Here is an 11,689-nt window from a genome sequence, read left to right on the forward strand (position 1 = left end):
TAATTTGCGTAGTTGGGAACATAATTAACCGCTTTGTTCAGCTACCGGGGGAATAATTGCCCTACCATGAGTAACAATCGCTATCAGGTATCAATGATAGCAATCGTGATTGACGGTTTTCTGAACGCTGTAACACACCTTTGGGGATATGAGGAACAGGATGTACCTCTGACCAGACGGGAGTTGAATCTGGTGGGTTACCGCTCCCAACGGTTTTTATCGGGATCTTGTATATATACTCAATAGCTCTGATAACTTTGATATCGCGATGTAGGATACGTCAGTTTTCTCTAGTTTGTAATGTCGCAGATAGTTCGCTACACACCTATAAGGATATAAATGCAGACCAAATCTAACCAAAAACTAATAAGTTAATATAAAAAGAAAAATAAGTATTTTATTATTTAGTTACGGCATAGGGTAGTAGGCAATAGCGCCGAGCAGGAATTGAAATTCTAACCATCGGTGTTAAGTGACTGCTACCACAATTACACCATAATAGATGTATATATATACAAAATACGATAAAAATGTTATTTCATAAGTAATGTGGGTCATTACGGCCGTTTATTATTAAAGCAAATATGTCTATCCACTGTTATCGACTATTAGCACGAGTATATTGGTCATTACTGAACGATTTCATTAATATATTGTACCTTTGATGTCGCTCGTTAGAGACAATATGCCATAAACTTCAGACAAATTGTATCAAAATTATACATGTTATAATCATAATCAAAAATAAATTTTAATTACGCTTACACTTCAGCCTGTAATATCCCACTGCTGGGCATATGCCTCCTTTCCCATGTAGGAGAAGGATCAGACTTTAATCCACCACGCTGCTCCAATGCGGATTGGCGGATATATTACCTACTATAAGTAACAATCGCTATCAAGTGTACATGATAACAACCGGGATCAACGGCTTAATGTGCTCTTCGAGGCACGGTGGGGAGACCCAGAAGGACTGCACAATCACCCAGACTAGACTGTGCCAATGCGGCGTCAATTATTATTCACTGACTGATTAATAGAAATTAAAGTAAGATTACTTAATATTATTATTCAGCTCGTAAAGAAATTGTATTAACCAAAATATTTTCTTATTCAACATTTCTACAAATAAAGAAAAAAAATATTTTATTAATAGATTAAACAGTCAATTAACAAAAAAAATATAAGTTTAAAAACAAAAGGATTTTAATATTTTTTATTAAACTAGATTATTATTTTACAATTATCCCTATGAGATCTAAGATCTAAATCTGTCAAAAAAGTGACAACTTATTTATGTGCAGTGGTCGTAACATACGTATGAAGTTTATAACATCGATAGTTCATAAAAATAATCGTTATTTTTACTACCCTTACCTTCGACCTTCTTGTTAGATACGGTCAGACAGCTATTACTGCGGTAAAATCAATACGCAGATCCTTATAAGGTTACATACATAATATATAGATATTTTTTAGACCAGTAACGTGGCAAACAAGCGTACCGTACGCGTACATTATGGTAAGCGGTTACCGTAGCCTATAGAGGCCTGCGACACCAGAAGCATCGCAAGCGTTTCGCCACCCTAACCCCTTACCCCCCAAAAGCTCTGGCAAGCCTACTTACCTCTTCTGTACGATACATAATTATTAAAGGTACTTACTAAGTACAGTGAGATTAAGTCTTGTGTTTTTAGTAGGCGACCGTATGAAATCCACTCTGCATCGATACTGGCCACTATCTTCAGCTCTGTAACAAAATATACATATTATATTAGACGTAAATTTAGTTTTTATATCAAATCGAACAAAAAATAAACATAATGAACAAACTTTATATTTTTTTACTTTTTTTGTTGTTTTTACATGTCTACAATTCTACATAATATTACACGATACAATAATTGGACAGTGAGTGCTAATTATAGTATTCCGTACTCAACATTTTTGCACGGAAATTAAAAATTTTCGCCCGAAAATAAAAAAATAAAAGTACCAACGCATGATTGCGCAGAAGCTGTTACAACCGTTATTTTAAACGTTACCAATTTCGATAAAACGACTCTTACTTAACTTTGTCATCTCGTAACGATAAAAAGGCGTTCGAAATTCAAACCCGAGGTATCATATGTCGTGGCCTACTTCCCACATCTTCAGACGCTTTTTTTTTTTCTTTTGTATGGAGAAGCTTATTATAAAAGGCGGTGTGCACAAAGTCAACGCTCGATTTCAAATATTTATTTACGTTCTTATTAAGAGTTCTATATATATATTGTGTTTTATTTTGAAATATGAGAGTTGTGAAATGAGATTTTTGTTTCTAATTTAAGGAAGTATTACACGTATATTAGGTAGTTGCTGATTTGTTAATATGAACTTAGAACAGAATTTACGGGACTGGCATAAATAATTATCATTTTATTAGTTTTAATTGAGGAATTAGCAACTGATTGAATGTCATGAGCTGGTGAATGCGTGACGAAAGTGTTACGAAAAATATGATCGGGCGAGGCGAACGGAGCAAGAGAGAGGGGTGTAAGCATACGTTTTCTTTCTCTCTTTCCCATATAGCCAGTTACGTTTCGTATATCTAAGACAGAGTGCAGGCCTATTGCTAAATAAGTTTTACTTCAGTCGTGTGATCTAAAGCACACTTTTTTATTCTTGTAGGACCCATTGTGTAATACCGTAATTGATTTACGTGGTTTCACCAGTTTATTTGGTCACCATTCCACTACAAAACCTCGAAATAGGCTTTCAATCTTAATAGAATTTATAAAATATAATGAGGATGGATTCCAGTTTTAATGGTATAGTTACCTTAGTTTGGTGAGCAGTAACACAGCTGGCTCAGTGTTGGTGCGGAAGGTGGCGCGTGTGGAGAGCGTTGATGGATCCGACCAGTGTGACGTCACTCCCTCCCGTTTGTCGTATCTGGGTAAAGGTATTTATCTATTTTAAACATTTGAACAGCTAAAAATTTGAACACAAATATGACAGTAGATCTTGAAACGTTCAAATTGAATCAGTCGCAGTAGACGGTCTTGTTGCCAACACCGCGGTCACTTCCAAGTAAACTTTGGGCAACGGACGAATGAAGTGTGGAAGTATAAGTACCTTTACGGCTGCCCAATTTCAAAATACGGTAAGGGAAAAAATTTTCGAAATCGATATTTTAGCATTTTTCGTTCTAATCGAGTTGTGTGAGCATGATTCGATTGATATATTCCAATTATTTGATTTTTGTCACTTGCTGTGTTTTGAAATTTAGCAGCCGTATCATGGAAAAGGGGAAATTGTTTTTACAGTTAATGAGAAAGTCATGTGGTAGGTTCCAACGAGTTACTGTCGAAATTATTTCCAACGACTTGATGGGGAATTATTGCTATTTCAATCGCTATTAAAAATATTGTATAATATAATCATATTTCATAACCAATATTTTGATTTTAATTACAGAACTAACTTTAATAAATTCTTATCCGAATTTGATATTTTATTTATATCAAACGTTTTAATTTACAATATTGATCGTTAATTTTAACCAGTATTTGCTGAATATATTTGAAAACGATTAAGTTACACGCCCATCTATATAAATAAAAATGAATGTTGCTAAGCGCATAGCTCGAGAAGGGCTCGACCAATTCGGCTAATTTTTTTTTGTATGATCCTTGAAGCCCACGCTAGGTTTTAATACTAAAAAAAAAAAAAAAAAATGAAAAAAAAACTTAAAAAAAAACATTTTTTTTTTACTATTAATAACTTCTGACGGAACGAAGTCTGTCCGAGCAGCTTTTAGAAAAATATACGAAAGGCCAAAAGAAGTTAAAAATGTTATTTCTAGAACTTTTACCTGTCTGTCTATATGTATGTTTATCCACAGATTAAGGAAATTACTAAATAAAAAAGGCGATTTTCTTAGTTCTTTTGATTTAGTTAATTTAAAAACTTGTGCATTTTTTTTTGCTTAGAGCCTGAGATATTGAAATTTATTCGTGAACAAAGTTGCAAGAGACAGTTAGTATATATATTCTAATCGTAGCCCGCATTTTTACCCACATCAATTTAAGAAAAAACGGACTAAAATATTATATAGCCTATATAGCCTTCTTCGGTAAATGGACTATCCAGCACTAAAAGCATTTTTCAATAATCTAACAAACTCTTCAACTTATAATAATATTAGTGTAGACTAGCTGTGCCCGCGACTTCATTCGCATGGAATTTAACAAAGCAGTTATTGTTCAGTTCGCAGTTATAAAATTAATAAAAAAAAAAAAAAAAACAAAAATAAAAGTAGCTTAAGTTACTCCTTATTACCAGGGTTCGCCAAACCGATTCATAAAGGTAACCGTTTGAAACGGTTACCGTATGAATCGGTTACCGATTGAAAAGGTTACCGTTTTATTTCGGTTCCAAAACCGTAATAAAACGGTTACCGATTAAACTGTAATACCGAAATATAACGTTATGTATTTCGGTTTTAAATGATTCGGAGAAGTAACAGAGGGTGACAAAATCTGTGAGCCATCGTTTGAAATGAAGAATCTGTAATGTTCCTTTGCTTTTATTGATAATGCTTGGTTTTTCATAAGACTGGCTTCTTTAACTATGAAAGTAATTAAGTTTTTTGTTTTGAATTATTCGTTATATGCAATGTAAACATTAACGCGAAAAAGAGATGAAAACTTGCTCGCGCCACGCCCGGGGCCTGTCGTCTATCACAAATAAATAAGTTTTAAGTAAAACCGAAGTAAGGAGCGAATGAGATAGAGATATGGTGTACGTTCGGACCGCAATCCGAGCTAGCGCAGCGCAGCTACAAGAACGGGAATTGCCCGCTTAAACTTAAGACGCGAACGTTATGCCTACTACCGGTTTATTTCGATACTGTATTACCGATATGATTCGGTTACCGAATGATTCTCTTACCGTTATTTTGATTCGATAAGTACCGTTTTATAAAGGTAAATAACCCATACCGGAATATCCCTGCTTATTACATCAGCTATTTGCCTGTGAAAGTTTCATCAAAATCAGTCATGCCATTCAAAGATTAGCCGTAACAAACAAACAGACAGACAGACAAACAGACAAAAATTGTAAAAAATGTTATTTTTGTATATGTACCGTGCATACATCCATGTGCATTTATTTAGTAAACAGCGGTTATTTTTAATATTATAAACAGACACTCCAATTTTATTTATTTGTATAGATAAAACGACTCTTTACAAGTACGTCAGTGTGTTCTAAGCTCAACGCGGTGCCGTTCTTTGATCAGCTCGCTCGAGACGTCACTCAATGTCAGCGGTTAATGTATTAATCGAGCCTTTAAAGGCACCCGTGATTTGAGGATTCTGTGTGACTTGTAAATATTCATCTATTTTATATTTGATGCGGTGAGAGAATTATAGTGTTTATTCTAGATCAGGGCTGTCGAGAATATTATTTTAATTATTATATTTTAAATTAAGATGGTTATTTATATTAGTAATGTTTTAAATAAAACGGAATATTTACCATGTTTTTTATTTTTATTTTACAGAGCTCGATATTTCGTTGTTATCCACGAACGTCTTGTTCACGTGATTGAAGTTTGCGGGTAGATATTGACGGCAACAGAAGTGTCCATACCGGACTACCTCCTTTCTCGTAAGTTTGCTGCGTAAACACTGGTACTACTATTGTCACTTTCACCCCTACTAGTTTCCCTCGTTTTACGTACACTCGACACTCGATCCCGTGTTAAACTAGATATTCGTAGATAATGTCGAGATATCGAGCTACGCTAAATAAATAAAAAACATGGTAAATATCCGGTTTTAAATAATGTTAGTATTATCGAAAATTCTCGAATGTCGCTTATACAGTAAATTTTAAGCCTTAAGTAGATTCTGCTATTGCGAAATCTTTGGTACCTACCACAACGGACTTAGCGTTTTTTTTTTTTTGTAAACAATTTTGAGCTATTTATTTGTTACTGCAGCTTCTAAAACATGTAGGTAAGTATTTTATATCAAGGTAGGGTAACCCTGTTCAAAATACTACCTAAATAGCTCGTTAATAACTGAGCATTTTTCTTTTAGAATTTATGTACGTAATATTTTGAATATTGATGAAGCTTTTTTGTCAGAGTAAAGATAAATAAATAATATTATAACTTACACGACCGTATGGTCATCTTTTCCTATAGTAAGAAACTTAATACTCGTGTTTTAGGTAACAGCTTACTGCTATGGTCAAAGATATTTTTGATAAATATACATGAAAACGATATATATATATAATTATATAAATAGGAATATTACATTAAGACTCAGGCGGGAATCGAACATACAACCCGCAGAGCAGAAGTAAGGCCACTACAAACTGCGCCAACGGACTAGTAGTTATTGAACTAAAATAATTATTAATAAAAAGAATTACAAGTTAATTCCTTACGTGTATATTGGTGTTTCATGTCCTTGCTTGTACCAGATGACGAGGCCCATGCTGTCGTTTGGGAGGGCGGGTGTGACGTCACAGGGCAACTCTACCGTGCCGCCCACGCCAGAGTGAAACGATTCTATTGTAGCTGTAACAAAAATAACAAAAACATTAGGATTTTTGCAAAAAGAAATTTTCTAAATATCAATAAAAGTAAAACTTATTGCGCGAACATTTGCGTATCCAATAATAAAAATTTACAGCGAAAGATAATTAGTTAGTTAGAGGCCATTCATAAATTACGTTACACATTCAGAGGGTAGGGTACAAAATTTTGATAGCACATTTCAAAATATAATATATAATTGGTTAATGTTAAAAAGAAATAAAAATAACGTCGAAACTGATGTTTTGATTTAATAAATAACAATTTATAGGTGTAATATTGCGAAATATGTGCCGTCATACTGTATAGGGGGGGGGGGGGGGGGGGGCTAACAAATGTGATCACCTGTGACAAGGACGGGGGAGGGGTCCAAAAATAATTCATAAAGGTCATAAATTTTGTGTGTGACGTAATTTATGGCCTCTTACATTGTATCCATTTTAACGAATTTAAAAAAAAGGATACATCAACGATACTTTTGTTTATTATCTTTATACACCGAAGTTACAAAAATGAAAATATGAAACGAGTAATCTAAATAAATCAAGTGTAATCAATATTTCGAAATTAATAGAAACCATGATTAAAAATCTTATGTCAACAGTTATGGCTTTCTAATGTGTGTCTAATGAAGACCGTTAAAAAAGTACTAAAATATTTTTTGTTACAAACAAATCTCTTCTGTATAATATTAATGTGTATTTACATTAAAATCTGTTTAAGAGCTTAGGCGTCGTAAGAAGACAGTTACTTCCGCGTTTTGAAAATCAATTTGGATTTTGATTTTATAATTAAAGAAGTTGGTTTGAGAATCACATGACGAAAATAGATCTCATTTGAAATGTGTAATCAATGTAAATTATTTATTTTAACCGTCGTGTATGTTGAAATAACAGAAAGTTTTATTTGATCAATGTTAATTTGAAAAATTTATAGACGAAAAATTACTATTGAATAAAAAAAATATATTCTGAAACAGTCGTTTATTTGTGAGAGGCGACATAATGACAGTCGGTATCTTGGGTTCACTCACTACATCCTATCGCAGTCCACTGCTGGACGCAGGCATTCACAAGTTTGTGCCAAAAATGGCGTGAACTCAAGTGTGTTGCCCATAATCAACACGCAGGGTAGCGAGCTAGTGACCGCTGGGCTGGCTTTGTCACAACGAAGACATTGCTGCCCATCTGTCTACGGCCTGTGTATTTTAAAGCCAGTAGTTGGATGGTTATCCCGCCATCGGTCGGCTTTTTAAGTTCCAAGGTGGTAGTGGAACTGTGTTATTCCTTAGTCGCCTCTTACGACACCCAAGGGGGTGGTTATATTCTTTACTGCCGTAACCACAGCAAATCTCGGGTTACAGGCAGCTAATAAGTATATTTAGTTTTTACTATAAATGTTCATATTAAAAAAAAATATGAACCTCTTATATCTTACAGCTAGACTTATTATAAACCAGCCTTATTCGTAAAATAAAATATTTTTATTTCATTCGATTCACAAATGTTGCTATAAATCACAAAATAATAGAATCTTCAAGCCCTTTATCGTTTTCCTTAATCTATCTAAGTGCTTTACATTCAATTTATAGATTTAGGACTTATTTGCAAAAAAAAAACCAGTCCAGTTATTTATGAAATTAATTAATTACTGTTTGAAAGCGTTATTTTCAATTATTTTTATTTTTATTTTTATGAAAAAAGAACAATACACTTGCATCACCTTGGACTAAATAAGTATAAATATAAACGCGGGGCTGTGTTTGTTTATTGAATAAAACACAATTCGCCATAAACATACAAATAAATTACGTTAAAAATTTATTTACTTTTAACGTCGGTTAAGAAGTACTCTTTAAATACAACAGCGCTCATTGTATAGTCCCTGATTTGTTACCTATATTTTTTTTAAAAGTAGAACTTTGAAAAGGTATTCATACCGACCACACATTTCTCAAGTGGTAATAAAAATCTCGGTAATATTTACGCGTGATTTTTTTGAAGGACTATTGTGCGCAGGCGTGAAAAATCGCCTTTGGATGGATTTCTATTGTATTGAGGTCATTTTGAGGGTTCGGTTCCCTTGGAATTGCCCACTATTGTGGTTTAAACTTCTTGAAGGAATAAAGAGGTTTCGTGGGGGATTTTATTAGTTTAAACTAATGAATTGGGTGTTTTGGACCAAGCGTTGTAGTACTTATTAAAATACATAACACTTATATTGTGTAGAAACTCAAAAGAAATTGATGTAATTTTTTTTTTCTGTAGTAGTAAACTTTGCTTGTAACCTTTTTTGTGGTCATCGCACAGGAAGATGCGTGTTGGTAACGATCAAAAGAAAAGCATTAGGTCCATGTTTTTTTGATTCCATTTTTTTTTATTTCCATTGGTCCATTTTTTTTATAATTCAGTACAAACAAATTTTTGTCATTTATTTTTATTTTCTTTAAATATTTAAGTATTTTTATAAAGAAGCATCATCTGTTTTTTTTATAATAATAATAATAATAATAATAGTTTATTCACACTCACCTACATACATACATCGATACACAGACAACTTAAAAACTAGATAAAAAAATTGGTTGTCTGTAATGTTGGCTTACGGACGATAGTTTAACGTGACAACGATATAATAAAACACCTCCTCGGACGTATAGGCCAATCGAGTGATAGTATATGTAATATAGGCCACATCTAACTTTATTCCATATACTGTCACTGAGCGTAACGGAACAATAAGCGTAACGCAATGAGTCATCCGTTTTCGTGCATGCCGCCGGCGTCCATGGATTTATTAGACGTTGTCAAGTCAAAAATCAAAATTACAACATAACAACTCCATTAAAATATAACTATGTAGATGTTAAAAATAATAACATTGGCATCAATGAATTTTTAATATAAATACAACACAAGTAAAATCTAAATTACAACACAATTTAAAACGTTATAATTATCAATATAGAAGAATCTATATACATATAATAAAATGGTAGGAAAGTCAAAACTGTACATTAAATATTTTTTTAAAAGAGTATTTGGGGTGTGATCTACAATCGATACCGAAGCCAAAAATATAGTTTTTAGAATTTTTGTCTGTTTGTCTGTATGTATGTCCGGGATAAATTAAAAAAGTACTGCATGGATTTACTTCAAATTTGGCACGAATATTATTAAGAAGTCGGGTCAACATATAGGCTACATAATATCACGCTATCACCTACGGGGAACGAGAAGTGAACCTTTTTTTCTTCAACGCATTCTGTAACAACGTGTAACCTAACGACACATATTTGAATGTTGTTATTATGTTAATAACCATGCTATAACCTAACTTCACCCTATAAATAAAGACATTCTGTAGTATATGTAGTATCAGCATTGCACCCGTGCGAAGCCGGGCGGGTCGCTAGTAAATATATAAAATTAATTTAAATAAAAAAATTCAAACGTTACACGGCATAAACAAATTTGGTCTATTGTTGTACATCACAGAAAGGCGAAATCATATTTCGTATCCGGCATACAATATTCCATAGCATACTAACATTCAATAAAATGTCGGACCCTTTAATATTAATAATTCTGCATATCTTATACTATTGTTAGTCCTTTTTTTTGCCTTGAAAAATATGTATTAGGATTGTGGAAGAAGTTTCGGTCAGAGAACTTTGTGGGCCTGAAATTAGATTCAGGAAATATGTATGTTATTTATTTTTATATATACACGAACAAGTATTATAAAATAATTAGATTTTTTTAAATACAAACAAAAGTTATTTTTGGATGATTTAACCTGAGGTAGGGTACAGCAGGAAAGGGGTGGCCTTGTTAAGACCGATGGATGTTCCCCACGTAAAAAAAAGGTACAGCAAGAAATATCCTGCTCAAAATCTAGAGCAGCCAGACTGGGGAAGTACCTCGATCTTACAAACGGTCACAGCTAAATAATACTGCTTTCAAGCAGTGTTGTATTCTATGATGAGTAAGGTGACCAGAGCTCCTGGCGGTAGGATATCATATATATTATTCGTAGTGTTGCAGGTGTCTATAAACTACGTTAATCGCTTACCATCAGATGAGCCGTACGCTTGATTGCCGATCTAGTTATATAAAAATAAAAAATAAATTGTCTTACTGTTGCAGTGGATCTAGCCTGAATTAAGAAATCAGACTTAAGAAAAATATTTTTTTCAAGTCAAAGGACCTAGGTATTATGTACCTATACTTTGCGCTGAATTAATTAAAAGTAAGTTAGCAGCCATTTCGTGGAATTGCAATACCGATTCTCAGTTACAAAAACTCGAACTAGCTATGTCACCAGTGGAGGCTATGAGTCGTGAAATTAAATCTCTAAATTTTGCACTGCTATTTTATGTGTTTCGACTGGTACGGACACAAAAATGTTATTTGACTTAAATTTCTTGAACTATATTATAAGTATAACTATATATTTGAAGTTGTGGTTTTTAGAATCAATATTTAACTTAACACGTATTTTATTAGAAAGAATAATCAATACAAGAAATGTACATTAAGTAATGTATGTAGGTCTAATTTTTGTCATCCTTTTCAGATAATCAAATTCAACTGACCTTTAGAATTAAAGGGTTCATCATGAAAATCTACATGTTATTAAAATTCATATTATACCAATACCATAATCCAGTAATTATGTTTGCTCGCAAACGGAAAAAACCGGCTTCATTTACATCGAAAAGTAATACAACGTAGGTAGACGAAAAATAATCATTTAAATACGCATTATTAGGAATAATCAAAAAATACTCATCAAATATCGATCAAATTTAAATGGGACCACAAGACAAGCATACACTTTCGATTAAAACAAGAATCATCAAAATCGTTACACCCAGTAAAAAGTTATGATGTAGCATATATAATAATTGTATTTGCTCGCAAACGAAAAAAAAACCGACATCAATTATGTACATCGACAAGTAATACAACGTAGGTAGACGAAGAAAAAGTCAAGTAAATACGCGTTATCAAAGATTACTCAAAAAGTTGTTATCAGATCTCGTTGAAATTTAAATGTGACTACATGATAAGCATCAGCTTTTGATTA

At 33.0% G+C, this 11,689-nt stretch overlaps 1 protein-coding gene across 1 annotated transcript in view; it reads right to left on the bottom strand.

Moving 5' to 3' along the window:
* The window catches only part of LOC123667423, a 46,912-nt gene extending 38,440 nt beyond the window's left edge, over positions 1–8,472 (bottom strand). Inside the window, exons 1-4 of the mRNA XM_045601325.1 lie at positions 8,427–8,472; positions 6,448–6,580; positions 2,821–2,934; positions 1,665–1,750 (exon numbers count right to left, since the gene is read on the bottom strand). Coding sequence (XP_045457281.1) covers positions 1,665–1,750; positions 2,821–2,934; positions 6,448–6,580; positions 8,427–8,472 — 379 coding nt within the window. The remainder of the gene's footprint in view (positions 1–1,664; positions 1,751–2,820; positions 2,935–6,447; positions 6,581–8,426) is intronic.
* Between the last annotated feature and the right edge of the window lie 3,217 nt (positions 8,473–11,689).

This window comes from Melitaea cinxia, chromosome 28, assembly GCF_905220565.1.
Source record: "Melitaea cinxia chromosome 28, ilMelCinx1.1, whole genome shotgun sequence".
Taxonomy (NCBI): Eukaryota; Metazoa; Arthropoda; class Insecta; order Lepidoptera; family Nymphalidae; genus Melitaea; species Melitaea cinxia.